The sequence below is a fragment of the Gracilinanus agilis genome, chromosome 3 (genome assembly GCF_016433145.1).
Source record: "Gracilinanus agilis isolate LMUSP501 chromosome 3, AgileGrace, whole genome shotgun sequence".
Classification (NCBI taxonomy): Eukaryota; Metazoa; Chordata; class Mammalia; order Didelphimorphia; family Didelphidae; genus Gracilinanus; species Gracilinanus agilis.
The window spans coordinates 524048292-524073872 of record NC_058132.1 but is presented as its reverse complement, the minus strand read 5'-3'; the positions used below and the strand labels follow the sequence as shown (position 1 = coordinate 524073872).

Below are 25581 nucleotides of genomic sequence, written 5' to 3'. Positions count from 1 at the left end.
GTTGAAGCCAGATTTGTTTGCAGGAAAAAGATGGAACTTACATTCTCAATCTTATCCAAGTTTTAGAAGATGCTCTGGGGCAAGGAAAGCAAGGACATTTCTATGTGTGTGAGGACAAAGTAGTGAAGAAAAGACTTGGAAATAAAATGCATTGTTACGGAGCAATATTAAAAATGGAATGATATTAAGAATAAATCTCAGTACCAAAGTTAGGAGACATCATATGGATGATGATAAAACGAAGGAGACTGAGGAGTGGTTAAATTGGTAGGAAAAGAACCAAGAAAGAGCAATGTCATTGAAAGTTAGAGAGAGAAAGTATCTGGTAGGAAAGGTGATCATAATGTTAAAATTTTCAGAAGTCAAGATGGATGAAGACTGAGAAAAGGCTTTTAGATTTGTTAATTAATGGTTCATTGATAGAAATGCAGTTTCATTAGTAGTGATGAGACCAGAAGCCAGATTGCTAGGTTTGAGAAGAGAGGATAGGCAATAAGGCAATAAGGGAGGAATCAGTAATTAAAGTGAGAGAAGATGATTGTAGGGGCAATATGGTGGAGGAGATAATAAAGGTTCATGTAGTATATAGTTGATCTTGAAAAGGGGAAAGGCTCTTCACCCTTCATCAGAGATTAGATTAAATAGAAGAATAGGGAATATTTTCAATGGATTTCAAGGTATAAAGTAGGATAGAAAGAGATATTCAAAATAAATGGCCTCTGTTTCTAAAATAGAATGTTGGACCCTTAATTGAGAAGACAGCCTGTGGGGAGATATGTAGGAAGCTTGAGGAGAAAAAAGATTTGATATAGCTGCAAAGAGGATGCAGTAGGCTATAAATCTCTTTCTTTTTCATTTATTTTTTCAGGCATGTACAACTCTTTGTGCCTTCATTTGAGAGCTTCTTGGCAAAGACACCAGGGTGGTTTGCCATTTCCTTCTCTAGCTCATTTTACAGATGTGGCAAACAGGGTTACATGATTTGCCCAAGGTCACACAGCTATTTAATATTTAATATCTGAGGCCAAATTTGAAGTTAGGAAGATGAATCTTTCTGACTCCAGGCCTCATACTCTATTCACTGTACCACCTCCATCCCTAACCCCCTAACCTCCCAGGACTCCTTTACACTCATGAAAATTAGTATGTCCCCACCTCCACTGGGTTTTTGTTGATTCAGCTACAGCTATGAATAGTTACCAAATAAGAAATGAAAACATCTTAATGTTATTAAGATTATTTTGATTTAGTAGACTTCCCTAGCAAGCAGCTGGGTATTGCAATAGTTGGAGCTCTAGGCCTAGAGTCAGGAAGATTTGAGTTTAAATCAATAATCAAGACTCTTAGCTAGCTGTGTGAGGCTAGGCAGTGAGTCACTCCACCTCTTTCTCCTTCAGTGTCCTCAACTGTAAAATGTAGAGAATAGTAATCCCTGTCTCTCGGGATTGGAATAAAGATAAAATGAGTTATTGATAAAGTGCTGAGCACAATGCCTGGCACTAATAGATGCTGCTGTGTAAATGCATATTTCCTTACCTTCCTAGATGAAGCAGAGTTTGAGTTTGACAAGCTGGGAGAAGCAACAGGACAAGGAATTCAAAAGGGAAGGATGGTGGAATTGGTTAGCCATGGAGTTGAGTTTGGGAAGGAAGGAAAATGAGACTGAGTTAAATAAATCTTTGATGGAAATACACCATTTGGACTGACCTACTACTACTCCAACTACTATGTGGAGAAGTGGATTTCCTGTTTCCTAAACAATGCTAGGTGATAAGTGTTTAGAGCTCTGAATGGCCTGGAGTTAGGAAAACTTGAGTTCAAATCTGGTCTCAGATACTTGCTAGCTGTGTTACTAGGCAAGTCACTTAACCTCTGTTTGCCACAGTTGGATAAATTGTAAAATGGAGGCAATAATAGCACCTGCCTCACAGGCTTTTTGTGAGAGTCAAAAGAGATAATATTTGTTTGGCCTAAAGTAGATGCTATATAAATGCTTATTCCCTTCCGTTTCCCAGGGTATGCCATTGAATCTCCTTTCTTCTCTCTACATAGTCTCTTCCTTTACCATTTTATCTATTTTTAAGTATTCAACTCTTTCCTATATCCTGATGACTCCTCCTAATCTCTTCTTCCATAATCTCTTTTTGGAACTCCAGTTCCACATTTCTAGCCTCTTGCCATATGTCTTCATCTCATTGGGTCCCAAAACAACTGAATGTTAGCATGTCCAAAACTGATTCCCCCTAAATTGGTCTTGATCTTAGCCTTTGTAATTCTATGGATGGTGCCACTGCCTTCAAAAGTAACCAAAACTTCAACTTTGTAATAACTTTAATCATTCCTTTTCCCTTGTTCCACTTTACCTCTGCAATTGTTGAGTCTGTCTAATACTACTTCTACAATATTGATTGCATTCTTGCCCTCATCTCTGGACATAATGCCCACAGTAGTTCAGACCCCCATCACTTCTTTTCTGGACTATTATGATACTCTCATGTTCCAACTTTTTGCTCCTACAATCAATCCTTCACGTAGGGTGGCTAGGTGGCACAGTCTGATAAAGTGCTAGGCCTAGAGTCTGAATAGCTCATCTTCCTGCATCAGATTGGGCCTCAGACACTTACATACTCTGGGCAAGTCACTTAACCTTGTCTGCCTCAATTTCTTCATCTGTAAATTGAACGAGAAAAGTTTTAAAATGGCAAAACCCCAAATCAGGTAATGAAGAGTCAGTCACAACTAAAACAACTAAACAAAAATAAATAATAATCCTTCATATAGCTAGTAAAATTATCTTAAAATACATTAATATGTTTCTTTTCTGCTCATAAGTCTTTAGTGGCCTATGTTTACTTCTTTGAATGTATGTATTTATATCAGATAAGAGTGAGATTCAATTTTTTTACAAATTTTTATAAAATATCTGATTTATGATTTGGGCACTGCTTTGTAAATAGGGTTTTAAAAGATAGTTATTTCCTTATGTGTTTTTTTTTGTATCTGTATCATTAAATTCTAGTTTTTTAAGACACCAAGTAGGAGAGGCCAATTTAAATAAAGAAATAATAATTTGAAAATATTAATTGCTTTTCTTTCCCTTCTTATTTAGAATTCCTGTCCAGAAGCCACAAATGGCAAACTGGGACCTATCAATCAAAATGGGAGATGAAATTCACTCTGTTATAGCATCAAACAGTGGCTCAACATTTTGTGTAAGTTTTATCATTTTTTTAGTAATTAGGAAATTAGATCATATGAAATATGAATAATGAATTAGGTGAAAACAGTTCTAAAAATATTCTTCAGTTCTATTCTGCCTTTCAGTACCTTTATGCATTTGTCACATATTTTGCAAAATCCAGTTCCTTTATGCTTATTATTTTCTTTAATGGGGAATATGATGTTTTCTTTTCTTTATGAGGACCAGAATATTTAGGTAAATTAATAAACCATGGAATCTATATAAAGCCAGAAATCAGTGATTTATAACTTTCTCATAGATAAGATTGCCATATTATAATGACAGTCTTATGGAACTTAAGTAGCTAAACCCTCCTTGGATAGAATCCAGAATGAACCTTTTTAATTCTAGGGTATGGTGAACATCTATAGGGAGTTGCCAATGTATAAATATAGTAGCATACATGTTATTTTTAAAACCTGCTGTTTATAAGAGATTTAAAATTTGTACCTTGAGAAATTTGTTTTTGTCTTTGTGCTCTGGTAGATTTAATCTTTAGCAATTTACTAGGAAATTGGTGTTGTTCAGACCTTTCTGACTCTTCATGACCCCTTTGGGCTCTTCTTGGCAAAGATACTGGAATGGTTTACCATTCCTTCTCCAGCTCATTTTATAGATGAGGAAACTAAGGCAAATAGAGTTAAATGACTTGCTCAGAGTCACACAGCTATTGAGTGACTGAGATAAGAGTTGATCTTCCTGACACTAGGCTCCATACTCTGTCTACTCTGCCACCTAACTGAGATGCAGGCATAGAGATAGGAGATCCTGGGTTCAAATGTGACTTCAGACATTTCTTAGCTGTATGACCCCAGGCAAGTCGCTTAAACCCTATTGCCTAGCCCTTACTGCTCTTTTGTCTTGGAAACAATACACTGTATTGATTCTAAGATGGAAGGTAAGGGTTTAAAAAATAACCAACAACAATTATACCTCTTAGGAGTAAATTTAGATGTAAATGCAAATAAATGTTACTATAAGTGAAACCTAATGAGTCTTGAGATACTGATCCTGGTAATTTCTGAAAATTACAGTTTCTCATTATTTATTGGGGCTAGATCAATTTAGTTTTGATAAAACTTTGTGTTCTATTTTGTATACCAAAATTTCTGCTATTATTAAGGCATTACACTGAAAAGTATTGCATGAAAGTCATGGAAATAAGTAAATGTCTCATGTTATTTATAGCAAATTTGTGTAGCTAAGTAGATCGCCTATAAGCATATAAACAAATATAAGTTTTCACTGTGTGTGTGTGAAGGGCTGACTCTTTAAATTTTCATTTATTTATTTATTTATTTATTTATTCATTCATTTATTCATTTATTTATTTATTTGTTTGTTTGTTTGTTTATTTATTTAGAGTGTTTTTCCATGGTTACATGATTCATATTTTTCTCTTCTCACCTCCTTTCCCCCTCCCATAGCCAATAAGCAGCTCAACTAGGTTTTACATGTATCATTGATCAAGACTTCTTTCCATATTATCATTTGTAATAGAGTAATAGTTTATAGTCAACTTCCCCAATCATATCCCCATGGACCCATGTTATCAAGGAAATGTTTTTCTTTTGGGTTTCTACTCCTATAGTTCTTCCTCTGGATGTGGATAGCATTCTTTCTCATAATTTCCTCTGGATTGTCCTGGGTCATTGCATTGCTACTGGGAGAAAAGTCTATTACATTCAAATGTGGCCCAGTGTATCCGTCTCTGTGTACAATGTTCTCCTGGTTCTGCTCCTTTCACTCTGCATCAATTCATGGAGGTTGTTCCAGTTCACATGGAGTTCCTCCAGTTCATTATTCCTTTTAGCACAATAGTATTCCATAACCTTCGGATACCACAGATTGTTCAGCCCTTCCCCAGTTGAAGGGCATCCCCTCGTTTTCCAGTTTTTTACCACCACAAAGAACATGACTTTGAATATTTTTGTACAAGTCTTTTTCCTTATTATCTCTTTGCGATATAAACTCATCATTGGTATGGCTGGATCACAGGGCTTGAAGTCATTTAAAGCCCTCTGAGCATAATTCCAAATTGAAGGGCTGACCTTTAATAGATTATAATGAGGTAGCTACTAAGTGCCCTGTTTCCTGCAAATGTACATTTCATGCAAGAAGTCTTCTCTCTTTCTCTCGGGATGGCTGCAGAAACACTCTCTTCAATCGCCCCTGCCCTCCACTCCAGCCAGGGCTAAATAGCCCTCCTGTTCCCCCCAAGAAGATGGGAACATGGCTATCAGGACAGCAAGAGCTCATGCACATTGGTTATCCAGTCCCATGCAAGCTGCCTGGATTCTACATATTCTCTTGCTTAAGAGGCATTCTGATTTGAAGGTATTAAATCAATCAGTAAAATTATCCTTCCTCAGGATCATCAAACTGCAACTCACATGACTGTAAGAGAGAATAATGTTGTAGTGATAGGATTTCTCATTAAGAGAAGAGCTGACATCAAAGAATCAAAAAGCAATGTTATAAATACTTGTGTACTACTAGCTAGTAATCTGTGGAGTTAACTTATGACCCTTGGAATTTTTTTTGAGAGTCTGTGATGTAGATCGAAAACTTGTCAACTGCAGACCTGTGCTTACATCCCTGGCTTTGTGACCCTGGGCAAGTCATTCTGTACTGGTCTGCATTAGGGGAGGAAATTCCTAACTAGCTTCTCCATATGATAGAAAATGCAGAACCAATTTAGAAAATTGTTTTTAAATAAGCTTCATAAACAGTTGCTTAAACTCTTGTTTAATAGGAAATTATACTCACATATTACAAAGGAATATTGGTTTTTACTATGTAGATTCCTCTGAAGTGGGAAATCAAACTATAAATTTTCAAATTTAGGGGGCAGCTGGGTAGCTCAGTGGAGTGAGAGTCAGGCCTAGAGACGGGAGGTCCTAGGTTCAAACCCGGCCTCAGCCACTTCCCAGCTGTGTGACCCTGGGCAAGTCACTTGACCCCCATTGCCCACCCTTACCACTCTTCCACCTATAAGACAATACACCAAAAATTAAGGGTTAAAAAAAAAAAAAGAAATTTAACTTATACGATTATTTGGCTGATAGATTTAGAGTTTGAAGGGACTTTAGATACCATTTTGTACAACTGCTTTATTTTTACAAATGAACAAATGAGGTCCCAAAAAGTCAAATGACTTTTCTAAAGTGACAGAGATTATTTCAAATTTATTTGAATTCCACTACCACTACATTTGTCATCATCATCATCATCATAGCTTCCATTTGTGTTTTGTATTAAGAATGTAAAAGTGATTTACATACACATATCATTTGATTCTCACAAACAACACTATTATAGGTAGTATTGTTATTTCTATTTTGCAGATTAAGAAATTGAGATTCAGAAAAGTTGAGTAGTAAGTTTCAAATGCAAGTCTTCCTGAAACTATCAAATAAGTCTCACTTTTCTCTGATACTTCCATATAAAATTCTCTTAAGTACCACCCCTAAGGATAACCATTTAAAAAAAATCTGTCAGTGATGTTATATCATTGTTTTTGTTTTCAAGTCAAATTTGTTTATATAATTGTATAGTTGTGAAGTAGACCTTCAAATTATAGATCATATGTGACTATACAAAATTTTAAAAGTATCTTTTATTTCTTCAACTTTGACAGCAATTATAGCTATATTCTCCTCTATAAATGGGATTTTTTAAACATTCATAGCCTATCTCTATTACTTATTACCTTTGTGACTCTGAGCTAATTATTTTACTTCTCTAAGCTGCAGTTTTTGATCTGTAAGATGTAGGGGTTTAAGTATAAGACCTCTCTATCATCCTATATCTATGAACCTATGAAAGTGAATATTTTAATATTTCAGACTCTCATCACCTATTATTTGATTTTTAGCATTTTTACTGGGCTTCCAGCTACAAGTCTCCTTTCTAATCCATCTTCAACAAAAGTAATTTTTAAAAGTACAGATCTTAGATTTCCTTGGGGTAGAAGCTGTTGAAATATTTTGAGGGTCTAAAATTATGATTTAGAAAAATTTTTAAAGGAGAGAATACTTTCAGCTTGAGTGAATAAGGCAGTCAAGCAAATGTTCATAAATAAGTAGCAACTGAGTTGAATTTTGAAGGAAGTATAGGAATCTGAAAGGCAAAAAAAGAAGAGGGTAGTTCATTTCAGGTGCCATGACTTTGAGGTCTGGCCCACAGGGAAACTACAGTGACTGGGGATGGAGTCAGAAAGCAGTAAGGGAAAATAAGAAGGAAAAAAGGGCTGAAATTATCAAAGATCTCAAATGAGAAAAACTCAAGTAGAGACCTCAAGCATAAGCAGATAAAGCAAAAGGGAAGATAACAGAAGGGGGAATATGACTTCCAGATCACATGAAAGATGTAAAAAATCTATGAATAAAAATAAATAAGTATTATAAAACAAAGGAAAATTAATCAATACTTGATGAAGAAGAGAACCCTGTGGATTCCCAAGAAAACATGCATCCAAAGCAGGATATTCCTCAATCATTTAATAGAGAAATAAGATTTATGAAAGCAGAATCATCTGTAGCAGAAATTATAGACAGAATAGGAAATCTTAAATATCAAATCCACAGTGGCAAGTCTCACAGAAGAAAGAAAGAAACAGAAGAAAGAATAACTGAGTGGGAATGCAAAGACATAGACATAAAGAGAAATCTGGAAGAAGAGAAGAAAAAAATAATGTTAAAAGTAAAAATGACCTCCATAAAAGAAAATTACTAACTTTAAAGATATGATGCAGGGCAACTTATTGATTACTGTTCTCCTATAAGAACACATGTAAAAAAACTCAATTGTCAAGATTTTCTAATCTGAAAAACATAGTGCCAACCAAAACAATACACACATTTCAAGAAAAATTTTATGCTACAAAATTCTAGCCATGTATTGACTAATTTTAACTTTTCCACAGACAAACTTCAAACAACCAGGAAAAATACTCTCAAATATAAAGGAAAGTAAAATTGGAATAACAAAAGACTTTTTTGTATCCTCCAGAAATTGCTAGAGCAAATAGAAAACAAACAGCAAAGGAACTAAAGATACAAACCAGGGACCTATTCTTCAAATTTGTGCTTAACCATTAATGAAAAATTCAAAGTATCATTATTTTCTGAGCTTCCCCATTACTGTAATGGGTAACGCTATCCTCCTATACTCTTAGACACAATCTAGATGACATCTTTTATTCCTCACTCTTTCCCTCCTGTCTTCCTGTATCCAATCTATTGCCAAGGATCACTGATTTTGCATCATAGCATCTGTCCTATGTGTCCCCTTCTTTCACTCCTCATCTCATATCTAGACTACTGCAATAGCCCAACAGTTGTTCTTGACTCCCATTTTTCCCCCACTCCAACCCATCCACTTATACAGCTCTCAGATTAATGTAAGTCTAAATGCAGATCTGACCGTATTACCCATACATATTGTTATGCAACCATTTAATAAGCCCAATTTCTCCCCCTTTATGAATATTTACCTATATTCTTCTTCATTCTGGAAGAAAGTGTTCTCTCCTTTTAAAATTTTCCTAAACATGTTTTCTAGGCCCTTTTGAGAGAATTTCACCACACTCTTAACTCATTCTATATTTATTTGTGTGCCTTAATCCACAAATAGGCAATATTTACTTACATGTTGTTTGCAAGAGTTTTCTGCATGTTATCTTCCTGCAAAAGTCTTTTTTTCTTCAGTTCTTAGCACAGTGCCTGATATGTAGTAATCCCTTAATTGGTGCTTGTTGACTAACAAATCAACATTGTAAATACAGGTAAGCATGGAAACAGTTCTGTGAACAGATGCATAGTGAAGTGAAGCAAAATCAGGTTTATATCAATGTCAATGGGTAAAAACAACTATAAAACAATTAAAGGTTAATATTAAAAAGTTATAAAGAATAAGTATGATCTCAAGGTAGAGAAATGAGAAGATATTTTTCCCTGACTATAGAGTTTGAGAGGAAGGATTTCCTGGTGTGGAACTTTACATATAACTTAAGAATTTTTTGATTTATTGATAGGTTTTACTGAGTTTTCTTCCCCCTTTAAAAATTTTTCCTTGTTATAGGAAAAGATGCTGAGAAGTCTTAAGGTAAAAACCTGGGATTAACTTATATTTTATCTGGGTTCAGAAGGGTGAGTAGGAGACAGGAATTGACAATAGTTTGGGACCAAACAAGTTAGGGAAATTGGGTTTGGCAGTTTGGGGAATGGCAGTTTACAGGAGTGACTGTTGAGCCTTAACTGTCACACTGATCCACCTAGCCAGGGAATCTGTGAAACCAACAAGTGAGTAGACTGACAAGAGGTTTTATAAACAGGGGTTTAATTAAATGAACTATAGTCTGAAAGAAAGGAAAGGGGGTTCCATTCTAGCAGCCTATGGGCAAGACTCAGGGGCAGAGAATGGACTTATTTACACTAAGCTAGAAACTATAGCAGGGCAAGGTACAATGGAGATCAGGAATGAAAATGGGATCCTCACTGCTGAATCCTATCAAAATCCAAGGACAATACAGCTTTCTCAGGTCTTCAGCCAGTACTCCTTCAGTTGGGTAAGTCAGGGAACTAAACCAACCTGAGCTGACCAGCAACTCAGGTTAGGTTTTATAGTCTCAACCTAACCTCCCACAGGCAAATGACTTTCCTCCTTCTGGATATCAGGATATCAGGATACAAACTCCACTTCCTCTGAATTCTCCCAGGGTGTCAGTTACAACTTGTCCCCATCCACCACGGAGTCCATCTCAGAGAAAGAAGCACAACTTCCTGCTTCCCCATTCCATTTAGAAACCTTCAGCCCTGCTTGCTAAGCCTCACAGCTAATTTATCTTACAACAGAAGATATAATGAGAAGTCTAGGCAAGTTAAAAAGAAAGCATATCAATAAAAATGTATTTTAAAATACTTTTGAATATGGCATAGAAATGCATTTCAAGATTACTTTCTTATAGATTTTTCTAAAGTGATTTGGTTTTTGCATGGGCGTTTGTTGAATAATCAACTACATGGTTTGTTTGATAAGTGAAATGTATAAATTTATAAAGTCATCTATTTCATTAAATTTCTTATAGAATTGCAGGATTTTTTTACTAAACTAATTATGTTTTCTTTTTAAAAACCAAAGAAATCTTTTAGGTTGAATAATATTCTGCATAAATATCAGTTGTACTTTTGACAATAATTTTAAAAGGAAAATGAAACTTTTTATAAAGAACATTAATTTGCCTTAGTTATTTTAATGTGACAGAAGACTATCTTATCTATAGTCTATTTTTTAAGATACTTAAGATAACAGTTTATAAGTTAATAATTTAAAGATAAGGTATTTCATATCCATAGAAAACAACATACTGTCTTATGGAATTTAATTTAGAGAATGTTAGATTTGTGTTGAAAAGTTCCATGTTTATTTTGGAAAATTTAGAACCACCCAAACTCCCAACCATGTAAGCACTTTGAGAAATATCAAATTTGAAAAATGCCCAAAAGTGAATAGATCAGCAGTGCAAACTGCAGAGCACAGGTGTAATGGGCTCCATGTGAGAAAGATGTGATGGTATAATGGGGCAAATTATTGCAATAGGAGGCCAACTGTCTACTTTCTAAGTGTATCCACCTGCCTAACAACATGTTGTACTGTAGCTTATAAGTTGTTTTCTCAAGTGCCTAGCAACTTTTAAAAGTATTAAAGGTTTTAACTGTTTTCGCAACTTTATAAGTTTAACTTCCTAAATAAATTGCTTTTATTGTCAATTATATTGGAAAGCTGCCCAATACTATGTAGGTATGTTTATTTTCTCTTAAATTTTAATATTACTGTCTTCATGTAATAATGTTTTTATTTCAAGTTTATTTTTCTTTATCTGCTATGATGTTTATGTTCTTCAAATATTAAAAAAATAATTCACTACATGATTGAAAGATCTACTTTTTGATGTCAGAAATACTGTTTATGAATGTATATTTATTGATACTATATTTATAACATATTTATCTGTGTGCAATTGTGGTCATTTTATAATAGTTGCTAATGATGGTATATAATAATTTTAATAGGATTTTTTTATTCTTTTAGCATGCTTTTTAGTTATTATAGCACTCCCCACCTGGTTTCCAGGAGTATAACAGTGCTTCAATTTTTCTTAATTCAAAGCTGGCATTCTATCTTTGAGGCTAGAATTTCTTTCAAGAGAATGGCTAAATATTCTTGAGAAAATGGTGAGGTTGTTCTTTATTGGAATGAGGATTCTTCATTTTTTATATTTCTCTTTTTTTTTAATTTGGGTGTTAACAACTAAATAAATTCCTGATCTTGAGGGTTTGATTTTTTTTTAAAGTAAAACCAACTGTATGTACTGTGTTTTGTTTTTTAAAATGAAAAGATAAACAGTATGATTGAATTTGATGGATGGAAAGACAATGTGCCAACACAGAAAATGCTTGTAAAGCAGTCCCTAGAGGCAAATTTATGTCTTAACATGTAGCGCCTGGAATTTTAACCTGTAAGAGCCATGCGATCTGCTAATAAAGGATGAGTACATCAAGTGGACTCTCAGTGAGACCTTACACACTTGTGTATCTTCTTTCTGATTTGGATCTCCCCAGGCAGCCTTAGTTGGAGGGTATTTAAAGGAGGAGATAAGTTAGAGACCTCATCTTCTCATGCTTTACTTAATTTGGAAGAAAGGACTGTTCCTTAGGTGAATGGATTTCTACAGTTTCACTAAGCTAGGGAAATGTGGCAGACCCACCCTTCTCTGTTATTTTAAGAAATGGAATGTCAGTGAAGTGATGAAGTCCAACTTCTCCTAGTAATCTCTGGCTAGAAAGATATAACTTGTCTTAAACCCTATTGTAGACCTGGTCATCCCAAATCTAGATGATGTGTTTAGCAAAGACCAAGGGGCATATGCCTTTGAGAGGGTGTTCCTGTTTATAAAGAAGGAACAGAGGTATCTACCCTGCCTTTTAACAAAGACATTGGCCCCAGGCTGGTTTGGGGGCCTTGGAACCTAAGAGGAAATTATATTAGCCTGAAAGCTGAACTGCCAACTTTTTGAGGTAAAAGTTTTAGAGAATGAGTGGATTCCCTTAGAAATATTGCTAATAATACAATTAAGTGTTAATTTTCCTCAACATATGTATTAGTGAAAGGAAAGCAAGAGAAGAATATTGAACAACCAATAAAAACTGAAAATCATCAAATAATTTAAAACTAGCACCAAAGGAAAAATTTTTAAAATTAACAAACTTGAAAACAAAAATACTACTGAGTTAGTAAACAAACAAACAAAAAAAAACCTGATCATTTTTTTAAAAAAGGAATAAACTATTAGCTAAATTGAAAAAGAAGGGAAGCCAAAAATTGAATGGCCAAGATTAAAACATGAAATGAAATCCACAATAAAAGATGAAGAAATAAAGAAAATTATCATACAATTACATGTCTATTAATCAATGACCTGTTTATTTATTGGTGAAAATTCCAGGCACTACATGTTAAGACATAAATTTGCCTCTAGGGACTACATAGAAGTATTTTCTGTGTTGGCAAATTATCTTTCCATTCATCAAACCCAGTTATATACAAACAGAACACTAACTTTAAAAACTTAGTGAAATGAATATTTGCAAAAATATGAAATATCCATATCAGCAGAAAAGAAAATTGAAGAATGAGTCAACAAAGCATTTATTAATCAGTAATTTTTTTCAAAACACTATATTAAATGCCATGAATAAATTGTTCATTTTATACATACACAGATACATATACCATTTCTCTTTATATTTTGTATAAATCAAGATAGTCCATACTCTTAAGCTGTTTACATTCTAAGGGGAGTAAGAACACCGATGGAATGTTTTAGCTTTAACTTAGATAGAAGTTTCCCATAGTGCTTAGGAAATTACTGTAAAGTAGATATTAATGCCTCTTGTTAATATCATTTCCATTGAAAAAAATCACATCATTTTTTGATGTTGAACCACTGGACAGTGCTTGGGACATTGGTGGCAAGAATTGTCTTTTCTGGGTGATCAGGAACTGTGGTTGTAGCACCTATAGGAGCATGTGCCAACAAAAACTCAAGGGTGTGGGGGCAAGCAATGTTTTCTCATATCTCTTTTTGGGACCATTTGGAGATTATACTGTTTCAGTCCTATTTCTGATCTTTTGTTCTTGTTAGTCTTTCTATTTAAATTGTTCAAGTAATTATGTTTTTTTCATTATTCTGTTTATTTGAGTTTGCAACTAGTCACTTAAGTCCATGGGTCTCTTTATTTGTTATATTTATTTTCTTACAGTAATAATAAGTTAATATTAATAGCTAACATTTATATTGTGCTCACTTTATGCTAGACTTTTCAAATGTTGATTTTTACAACAACCTTGAGAGGTAGGTGCTATTCTCACCATTTAAAGATGAGAAATCCAAGACTGTGAGAGGTTAAGAGTATGTGGCCCAAGGAAGCTCCCAAGTTTGGGGAAAGGATATTTTCTTCTCCTGCTTATTTAGGAACTAAGGAAGCAGGGCTAATTTTCCTGAAACATCTTGGCGTATTTTTTGTCTTCTGTCAGTAAACCATAGATGTAGCACAAAAGGCTTCCTTCTTACAGGCTTAATTGGTCCTAGCTTCTGAGCATGCCCAGTTCTATTCCATTGATTGTTTTAAAGTTTTAATGTAAACTGAAGTTCTAATATTTTATTCCTGTACTCCCATGTATAATCGCATGCACTTATTGCTGGTTGGCATAGCACTTAACCTTCTCAGGCAACTCTAAAATTCTAACTTATAGACCAGATGCTCATATGAATTAGTAGTAGCAAATTCCTCTTTGGGAGCTCCCTATATATATTCATTTTTGTATATTGTGAAATATTAAAATCAAATGATTATAAAAATGTGAAGGAAGGTGGCCTAACAGTACCAGATATTAAACTATACTATAAAGCAGCAGCTATCAAAACAGTATGGTACTGGCTAAGAGACAGAAGGGAAGATCAGTTGAATAGACTTGGGGTAAATGACGTCAGCAAGACAGTGTATGATAAACCCAAAGAGCCCAACTTTTGGGAAAAAAAAATCCACTATTTGACAAAAACTGCTGGGAAATTTGGAAAACAATATGGGAGAGAATAGGTTTAGATCAATATGTCACACCCTACACCAAGATAAATTCAGAATGGGTGAAAGACTTGAATACAAAAAAGGAAACTGTAAGTAAATTAGGTGAACACAGAATAGTATACTTGTCAGATCTCTGGGAAGGGAAAGATTTTAAAACTAAGCAAGAGTTAGAGAAAATTACAAAATGTAAAATAAATGATTTTGATTATATCAAACTAAAAAGCTTTTGTACAAACAAAAACAATGCAGCCAAAATCAGAAGGGAAACAACAAACTGGGAAAAAATCTTTATAACAAAAAACTCTGACAGAGGTCTAATTACTCAGATATACAAGGAGTTAAATCAATTGTATAAAAAATCAAGCCATTCCCCAATAGATAAATGGGCAAGGGACATGAATAAGCAATTTTCAGATAAAGAAATCAAAACTATCAATAAGCACATGAGAAAGTATTCTAAATCTCTAATAATTAGAGAAATGCAAATCAAAACAACACTGAGGGTATCACCTCCCACCTAGCAGATTGGCTAAAATGAGAGAAGGGGAGAGTAATGAATGTTGGAGGGGATGTGGCAAAATTGGGATGTTAATGCACTGCTGGTGGAGTTGTGAACTGATCCAACCATTCTGGCTGGCAATTTGGAACTATGCTCAAAGGGCTATAAAAGAATGCCTGCCCTTTGATCCAACCATACCATTGTTGGGTTTGTACCCCAAAGAGATCATAGATAAACAGACTTGTATGAAAATATTTATAGCCGTGCTTTTTGTGGTGGCAAAAAACTGGAAAAGGAGGGTATGCCCTTCAATTGAGGAATGGCTGAACAAATTGTGGTATATGCTGGTGATGGCATACTATTACACTCAAAGGAATAATAAACTGGAGGAATTCCAGGTGAACTGGAAAGACCTCCAGGAATTGATGCAGAGCAAAAGGAGCAGAACCAGGAGAACGTTGTACACAAAGAATGATACACTGTGGTAAAATCGAATGTAATGGACTTCTGTACTAGCAGCAATGCAATGACCCAGGACAATTATGAGGGATTTATGGAAAAGAACTCTACCCACATCCAGAGGAAGAACTACAAGGAGTGGAAACACAGAAGAAAAGCAACTACTCGAAAACATGGGTTGAGGCAGACATGATTGGGGATATAGACTCAAAACTACCACACCAATGCAACTATCAACAATTTGCAAATAGGTTTAAACCAGTGGAAATGTGCATCGGCTATGGGGGGAGGAGGTTCGGGGAGGGGAAGAGGAAAGTAAGAGCATGAATCATGTAACCATGTTAACTTTTCTAAAAAATAAATATTATTAAATGTTTAAAAAAATAAAATCAAATAATTATATATTTCTATATAGAATGAACATTTGATGAAATATAGCACTCATTAATTTTAGGATAGAATAGGATACTTAAAAGCAAAAAATGATAGATCTTTTTGTATTGTGACTACTTTGGTAAAGTTGATTGTGGGCACTATGTCATGTGAGAATTTGTCAAAGGAACTGGGGATATCTAGCCTGAAGAAGAGAAATCTTACAGAGAATTTGATAGCCATTTCTTTTCTTCAAGGAATGCCATCTCAAAGAGTTTTAACTTGTTCTGCTTGTCCTCCGAGCAAAAGGTGTTGAAAGGCAGATTTGTACTTGTTATGGAGTGAAATACATTTCCCTCTTTTATAAATGTTTCACATAGAGGTAGTATGGATATTATTCTGAGATATGAGTCCCTTTCCTATATTGGTTACTCTTGGTAGCTTCTGAAGTCTCTTTATATTTATGATTCTGTAATACCATTTGAAGTATGTGTTTACTACCAGAATTAATATGATTTTTAACAAAAACATTGGAAACTTTATCTAAAGATCAGAAGTGAAGCAAACTGTTCCTTGACAGTACTAGAAATGCTAGCTCTACCAATTACAACAGTAACAAAAATAAAATAAAAGTATAAGCAAAAACTGAAGAGACAAATTGTTTCTATTTATATAAGTCTATATGTAAAGGATCCTACATAATGAATGGGAAAATTAATTGCTATAATTAAAAGCCTCAGTAAAGTAGTAGTATACAAAATAAATCCCCCCAAATTTCCAGCATTTCTGTTACTAAAAGAATCATAAAAAAGAGATAAAAATTTCATTTCAATATCAAAATGCATTAATTATCTTGGAGTTTACATTACAAGATACTTATAGAAGCTATGTGAACATGAACTATCCAATGATTTTTAAGGAAATAAAAGATCTAAATAATTGGAGAAATATTCATTATTCATAACTAGGCCCACACTACTGTATAGAAAGCATAATCCTACTTGAATTACTTTATAAATTTACTGTAATACTACCCAAATTAGATTACCAAAGAGAGAGAATTAGACAAAGCAATAACAAAATTTATTGAGAACTCTAAAATGTCAAAACTATCATGGGATATAATGAAAATTAAGTAGTCAGGAAAGGGACTTAGTGTTTCAAGTACAGGCAGGATAGATATTTTTCAAATTATTTTAGAAAGCAATTTTCAAAGATATAGATTATTTTAGTATTAGACTTTTTGAATTGTAGCATTTCAAAAAATCCTTAAATATGAGTGCTAAAAGAGATTTTAAATATCTTCTTATACAATACACAACTTCTTTTTGTTGATCAAACCTGAGGCTCAAAACTAACTCAAAGTTACCAAGGTAGTTATTAGTGGAATCGAAACTAAAACCCAAGTATCTGCTTTTTCCCACTAAATCACCTAAAAAAATCTTTGAATTTCAGTAACTATACATAGTGATTTTAATGGGACATATTTAAAAAAAGTTGTTCAGTTCATTTAATGCCCTTCCTGTAAAAATTTAAGTAATGAGGTATTTCAGAATATGAAAATTATTTTATTCTGTAGAGTTAATGTTTTAAATTTTGCATATTATTTTTCTACTACATCATATCCAAGATTATATTTATTGGGTAAACTATTTTTGCACAACTAATAAATTTTCAAAGTTTTAGACTCTTACTGTGGTCTCTTGTTAATTATGGAAGTTTCTTAATCAAATATCAAATTCTAATTTTACATTGTAAAAAACTTTGGATACTTTTTCAACGAGGTCCCATGCTTTCCTTTTTTCTAAGAAATTTGAGGTAAATCACACATTTTTAAGATCTTTGTAAAGCTGCCAAATTAAAATGTGATTTTGGTGGGGAGTTATAATAACTAAAGAGTTCTCCCTTAATTCTGAATTGTAGTGCTATTTTGATTGTAATACAAACTCTTAACACTACTTTATTATAATTTATAGCTTGTAAAAATAATGCTGTTGTAATGCCTTGATGTGTGTCAGCTGTAACTAAATGTTTTGATGTAGTCTTCTTAAAAGACAGACTGGTACTTTCCTTTGAAATGTGTGAGACAGTTTTAGATGGAACTTCTCAGATGGATCTAATTAGTCTTTCATAGGAGCTGGATGTCCATTTGTTGCAGTTGAATTCTCATTTCATTCACCCATAACTAGAAATACCTCACTTCAAACAAATTTCTTCAAAGAAAAAAGGAGTTTAGGGTTCCATGTTTTACTACTTTTTGATGTTGGTTTCTCTTTAACTGAGTAGACCTTATGTTTATACAACTGTTATTATTAAGAAAACATAGTTTTGTTGAAGAATGTTCATTGTATATTGGTGCTGAGTTTTGGGAGAACTCAGAGATATATAAAATAGCTAGTTCTTTGAGATTAGTAAAATGATAGCATATCTGCGTATTTGTTTATCTCATCGCAGTATATGTAGGAATTCTAAGTCTTTCGGAAACTTAAGAAATGGTTATTAAATAATAATAGCTGGCATTCATATAGTGCTTTAAGGTTTGCAAGGCACTTTATTACCTCGTATTTATTTTGCATATACTTATTATGATTATGTTTTTGTGTATATGTTATCTCCTCTTATAGAATACAAACTCTTTGAAGGCAAGAATCATGCTGTTTCTATTTTTGTGTCATTAGTCCTTAGCAGAGTACCTGATGCGTGTAATTGGTGCTTAATAAATGCTTGTTGATGAATGCCTTTTGAGTTTTACAACACCTGGGTAGATAAAAGTATTAATATCCCCATGTTCAGGTATTCAGATCCTAATTTTGTAAATGAGGAAATTGAGATTCATAGAAGTTAATTATTTTGCTATGATTGTATTATGAGGTTATGATTAAAACCAAGGTCTTACTGAATCCAGATTCAATAATTTTGCCACTACATTGTGAATTTATTACAGAATATTAATTTGCTTAATGTTTAAGGCAAAAAAGTAACCAAATCTGTAAGAATAACATTTGAGTTAGTAAGCTGTTAGCCTCATTAAGGAAAAGAAAGGAAGAATAGAAAAGGAGAAATCCAAAGAACAGGATTTAGAGTTGGAAAAGACCTCTGTAGAGATCTATAGAATATTTTCTTCATATTATCAATGAAGAAATTAAGTCCTTAAGAAGTTAAATGACTTGCCTACAGTCACTCATGTAGACATATAGTAAATAGAGGATCTGGGATTTGAACTCAGGTTTCTTGAGTTCCAGAAAATTCTTTCCATATTATCAGAAGTTCTTAAAAAAATCATACAGATGCTACAGACCCTGGAGAATACAATACATAAATTTATGGTTAATATGTGTGGTGACACTTTGTAAGTTGTTTAATTTGTCAGCTGAGTTAAGTGAATGATAATGGATGAAGTGATATTTATCATAAAGAAACAGGCCATTGTGAGTGTTAGGCAGTCCAGTGGATAAAGGCTGTACCTGGTGTCAGAAAAACCTGAGTGTACATTTGACCTCAGACTCTTACTAGCAATATGACCCTGGGTAAGTCACTTGTCTGTCGCAGTTTCCTCATCTGTTAAAAGAGAATAATAATTAGCACCGACTTCTCAGAATACTTGCAATAGCTCTGCTTTGCAAACCTTAAAGTAACAATTTAAATGCCAGCTGTTATTGTTATTGTTGTTGACGTCATCATTGTCATTGTCATCATCATCATCATCACATTTTCAAATTCTACCTAGATTTCAGTCTTCCAGAACTAGGGCCAAAGAAGTGACTTTCCTGAGATTCCAAGGTTAAGGACGCAGACTTGGAAAATAAGAGATTCCAGATTACATTAGGCACCTGATAAAAGAAGGTAAAGTTGGGAATAAACTGGAAAGAAATTGGAAGGTAGAAGGAGAATTACTGAGCAACTTTATTATTCAGGTATTTCTATAGTTTCTAACCTGAACTTCTTCCACTCTAGTTTTGTTTCTTGGCATTTGGTAAAAATTGGAGACTTTTCAGGATTCAGTAAGCATAGGGAAACCCAGAGCCCTTCAGTGTGTTCTTTAAAGAGTTGTCAAGGCAATAAAAGAACCAATATTGTGTGAAATGTTTCTAAAAATGTTAGAGATTAAGATTAAATGTTAAAGAGGTGATTAGGTGGTGAAAGGTTATGTATGCTAAACTTAAAGTAAGTGAGGCCTGAGTTCAAATCCAAACTGAAACATTTGCTAGCTGTGTGGCCCTTAACCTCTGCCATTCTCAGTTTCCCTATCTATAAAATACAGATAATAATGCCATAGACCAACTGAGTTTTAGGAAGAATAAAATGAGATAACATTAGTGTAACAATGTGCTATATAAATAAAGCTTAAAATGCTATATAAATACTAGGTAAAAACATAATTTAAAAAATTAAAGTTCATTCTCATTTTTTATTTCATTTCTTAGGTTTACTTAAATTTTGCCTTCTACAAGTAGAAGTATTCAAATATATAGACATTGAGAAAGGAAAACAAAATAAAGCAAAAAATTTAATAATACATATATATTCATTCTTTTATTTACCAGTAGTTAATTCCAATCCCCAAAATGTGCTTAGGGTCTTAAATCCATTGGTTCTTTTAATACTTCTTTATTTTTGTTTTCCTTTTGGACCCTCCTTTTTCTTTGTATTTAACTTTTAAAAAATTAATTTAATTTCCTCCAGTTATTAATAGCAGTTTCAAGCACAGTCTCAAATTTTTTCACTCCTTCCTCCATATGGTAAGCAAGCAATCACATGTAGATTTTACATGTAAAATATTTTCCATGTTAATCCTTTTATGGAAGAAAATATCATTTTTGTGGGTTATACTATTCCGGATTTCATTTCAAGTTATTATATCATAGATTCTTGGAGGAGAATTTGTTAGGGAACAGGTGGGTCTGTGTACTCTGCCCCTATGTATTTAACTTTTAAGGTTTTCAAAGTATTTCAACTTGCATTTTAATTTGTGTATATTTATTTTGTACATAATTACATGCATATATGTTGACTCCTATTGAATGTAATCTTTTCAAGGGCAGAAATCATTTCATGTATCTCTTTGTGTCCCTTGACTAAAAAGTACCTAGCACTAATACTACTGATGATAGATGCTTAATAAATGTGTTGATTGGAAAATGAAAAAGAAATGAGGTAAAAATCAGTCTGGAATATTAATTATTTTCCTGGAGAGAAAAATGCAAACTAGAATGATTTTCAAATAATATTTAGAAGAAATAAAGTTTGAATTCAAGTTTGAAAGATGTATATAATTTGGATAAATACCAGCATTATGAGAGCCATTGTAATGAGGCATAAAAATGACCTGATCATTCAGAATATTATTTCATTTTTTAAAAATTATTATGGTTTAAGACTTTTGTGCAAAAACTTGGAAATTTTCAATTTTGTTGAATTCCCATACTTTCCCCTGGAAGTATATAGTCAGTTTCAATGGGTAGTTGATCTGTGGCAGAAGGCCCAGCTCTTTTGCCTTTCTGAATATCGTATTCCAAGCCTTGTGGTCTTTTAGCGTGGAGGCTGCCAGATCCTGTGTGATCCTGATTGGTGCTCCTTGATATTTGAATTGTCTCTTTCTGGCTTCTTGTAAGATTTTTTTCTTTTACTTGAAAGCTCTTGAATTTGGCTATTATATTCCTGGGTGTTGACTTTTCTGGGTCCAGTGTAGAGGGTGATCTATGGATCCTTTCAATGTCTATATTGCCCTCTTGTTGTAGGACTTCAGGGCAATTTTGCTGAATAATTTCTTTAGGTATGGAATCCAAGTTTCTATTAATTTTTGCTTTTTCTGGAAGACCAATGATTCTCAAATTATCTCTTCTAGACCGATTTCTTGGTCTGTCACTTTCTCATTGAGATATTTCATGTTTCCTTCTATTTTTTCAGTCTTTTGACTTTGTTTTATTTGTTCTTGTTGTCTTGAGAGATCATTGGCTTCTAATTGCTCAATTCTAGCCTTTAGGGACTGGTTTTCCTTTTTAATCTGGCCATTTCTGGTCTTCAGTTGACTTGCCTCACTTTCCAATTGTGAAATTCTGCCTTTTAAACTGTTATTTTCTTGCCAGATCTCTTCCATCTCATTTTTGAACTCTTCAATAGCTTGTGACCAGTTTTCATTGTTTTGGGAAGGTTTGGATACTTGTTTGTCCTCCTCTGTTGTCTGGATTTTCTCTGTATAAAAGTTGTCAAGTGTTCCAGAGTTTTTCTTGATAATCTTTTTCTTCTGGGATTCTCGGCTTGCCATTGTTAGCCCCGCCCCTTTTCAGCTTTGTCTTCACACTCAGTGTCTGCCTGTACTTTCTAAGCTCCAGAGGGCTCTGGTCTGCTTGTCCTCGGGGTCAAGCCTCCTGGTTGTCTCCGGTCTGCCCCTCTGCCCGAGGCTCCTTCAGCAGTCTCAGGGGCTGCTTCCACAGCCGCTCTCCCAAATGCACCAGGTCCCCACTCAAGGTCTAAGACTGCACTCGAGATCTTTGTCCGCGCCCAGGGCACTGCCTTCACCCACGCAGATGCTCAGGAAAGTCTGTGCGCTCGAGATCTTTGTCCGCGCCCAGGGCAATGTCTTCACCCGCTCAGACTCTCGGGAAAGTCCGTGCGCTGGAGATCTTTTTCCTCACCTAGGGCAATGTCTTCACCCGCGCAGGCGTTCCGGAAAGTCTGTGCACGTTCTTTAGCCACTTGGGGTTCTACGTCCTGCAGCTCTCAGGTACAAGCCCTGGAGCTGCCAGTGACTCACTGGTTGCCCCAATCCTGCTTTCACTCTTGTGCGTTGGCCTTGGCGCTGTGTGTGGTGTGGGGGGTGGTGGAGGGGCTTCTTCCTCTCACATTTTAGTGAGAGCTGTTTCACCTCTTCACAGAGTGGAAATGCCCTGGTTCCGCATACCTTCAATGCTGCTCCCTGTTATGGGGTTCCTTTTTGTCTGGATTCGTTTTTATGTCCCCTTGAGGAGTCCTGTATGCTTCGGTTAGGAGAGATCGAGCAGCTGCTCCTTACTCTGCCGCCATCTTAACTGGAAGTCAGAAGCGCAGGCAGTCTTTTAAAGCCCTTTGGGCATAATTCCAAATTGCCTTTCAGAATGGCTGGATCAATTCACAACTTAACCAGCAATGTATTAATGCCCCAATTTTACCACATCTCCTCTATCATTTATTATTTTCCTTTACTTTCATATTGGTCAATCTGCTAGGTGTGATGTGGTACCTCAGAGTTTTTTTATTTGTGTTTCTCTAATTAGGAGGGATTTAGAGCACTTTTTCATGTGATTATTGATAGTTTTGGTTTCTTCATCTGAAAACTGCCTATTCATATCCTTTGACCATTGTCAGTTGGGGAATGGCTTGATTTGATTTCTTGTTCATTTAACTTATTTTCTTATATATTTGTTTCCCTCTTAATTCTAATGCCTAACCTCCATTAAGTATTTCCTTTTTATCCTGTATACAGCTTGCTTTGTATATATTTGCATGTTTTTTCCCCCATTAGTTTGAGGACAGGTAAGGCCTTTTGCCTCCTTTTGTAGCCCCAGGCTTGGCACAGTGCCTGACATATAATACCTCCCTAATAAGTTTATCAGTTGTTTGGATAATGGGGGCAGAAGCCAAGCTCCAAAGATTCAAGGAGTGAGAATAGAATTAAAAGCAGAGAGTTTAGTCAGTGTTTTCCAGGAGTTTGGCTCTGAAAGTGAGGGAATATAATGTGTATTAAAAAGATGGAATACATCCAAAGGAGAATGAATAGGATATGGATCTTAGCATGAGAGGAATGGTGAACAGAATTGAGAATATTTAGCCTAGAAAAGAGAAAACTGAAGAGAAGATATGATAGTTGTTTTCAAATATTTGAAGAACTATGACGTAGAATGATCAGGCTTGTTTTGCTTTGAATACAAGAGGACAGAAATAAGATTATAAGTTCTTTGTTTTAGAGTTGGAAGGTAGATTCATAGATTTTTACTTGGAAAGAAATTGAGAGGACATTTAGTATAGCCAGGTAAGGAAACTGAGACTTAGAGAGCTAATGTGACTTGGCAGAGATCACAGTAGAAGTGACAGAACCAATGCTCAAATCCAGATCCTCTGACACAAAATCTATGACATTCTGGTTCACATTACAAAATGGGTAGAAGTTAGAGAGACAGGTTTTGGCCAGAGTAAGGAAGAAGTTCCTGAGCTAGGTCCTTTACTGACCTGCATCAAATTTCTCTTCCTCTAATAAATCTTGGGATTATATTTTTAAATGAGCATTGTAATCAAACCTGATATACCTTCTACGTGACTATGTAAGAAATTAAAATTAAGGGTATGTTTAAATATATGAGAATTCCAAGATAATACTGTGGTTGCTGATTTAAAAACATTATAGCCCAAGTCAAACAGACTTTCAGTAGCTTTTATTTATAAAGAGGTTGAAAGAGTGAAAGTAGGGAAATGTAAAAAAGGGTAGAATAAGAAACCTAGCCTATCACCCTTAATGTTGCTCTGGTAGCTGACTCAACCAAGGTAGGGCTTGATAACCCCTCAGCCAGAGGTCTCAGTGGTGAATTAAACAAGGGTTCAATCCACACGGCCTCTTCCAAGAAGGGAAGGCCTCTCCAGAACTAATCTCTCCAGAAGCCAGGAAAGGAGGGTCAGCTTCTCACTCACCCAAGCCAAAGCTCCAAAGGAGAAGATCCAGGAGCAGTCTTACCAGAAGCAGTCCAAGAGCCAGAGTCTAAGTCCCAAGTTGTAGCTCCAAGCCACAGTCCCAATCCAACATTTTCTAAGCTGAAAAATTCAGGCCAAAGACCCTCTTGGACAGGAAGTTCAGGACTTTTATAGTCCTTTTTCCATATCACTTTTTGTCCCTTCCTCCACTTTATGGGAGCCAGTTGCAGTCTTTAAATTTGCTTAGCACTGTCCAGGGGGTTGTCAGTCGCTTCTGGAGTTGATACCCACTTCTAGCAAGTGGCTCGTGGACCTCCCCTACTTAGTGTTAAGTAGGGGTGTTTTCAGGTTTTATTGATTAATTTGAAAATAGGCAAAGGGAGAGTTAGTCCTATCTTCACAAGTATAAGGACTTTTCAAAGTTTAATGTAATTTCAGCAGATTAAAGGTAATTAACTTGCTTGTTAATTGATAATGAAATAAAGCATTATTTTTAACCCTAGCATGTCTCATTCTCACAATTGTAGACTGAAACCTACTGTCCATTACTTTCACTTGTTAGATTTCGGAATTTCTAGGATAATCAGTAACAGTCCAACACTGTGCCCTGGATTAGTTGGGTATCACACCTACCTTGAGTGACATCTATTTTTCCTGCCACTTCTCCAAAGTGTTTTGATATTTTGTCAACTTTGCCAGATTCCAATGTACCATTTTAATAATAATTCTAACAAAGCAGCCACAGGCAAGCATGCCAATTGTTTTGGCCAGGTGCCCAAATCTGATCATAGAGATTTGTAAATTGAATTAAAATTGGTTAACTTCTTAGATCCTTAAGAAACTGTCCATTAAGATGATCGTTAGAATTTTTCTTTTGTGCTCAGATTTTGAAATTAGAGTTAGAGAAGTCAAGATTTTCTCAAAGAAGAGATATAAGTAAGCTATAAATGACAAGGTTGCTAGTAGTGAGTGCCGTTTTCTTAAGCAAAAAAAAAAAAAATATTGAAGATTGAAAGAAAGTATATTTCATTCTTTAACTGGTTTAGGTATATAACTATTCCTGGATGTTTAAAAGCTTGACCCAAATTAGTTCTTTAAGATTTAGTATGCATGTGCACGCACACGTGCGTGCGTGCGTGCGTGCGTGTGCGTGTGTGTGTGTGTGTGTGTGTGTGTGTGTGTGTGTGTGTGTGTGTGTG

General features: G+C 34.8%; 1 protein-coding gene across 1 annotated transcript in view; it reads left to right on the top strand.

Annotated features, from left to right (window-relative positions):
- PCCA (propionyl-CoA carboxylase subunit alpha) overlaps positions 1-25581 on the top strand; it is a 618789-nt gene that overhangs the window by 385040 nt on the left and 208168 nt on the right. The window contains exon 18 of the mRNA XM_044669343.1: positions 3110-3212. Coding sequence (XP_044525278.1) covers positions 3110-3212 — 103 coding nt within the window. The remainder of the gene's footprint in view (positions 1-3109; positions 3213-25581) is intronic.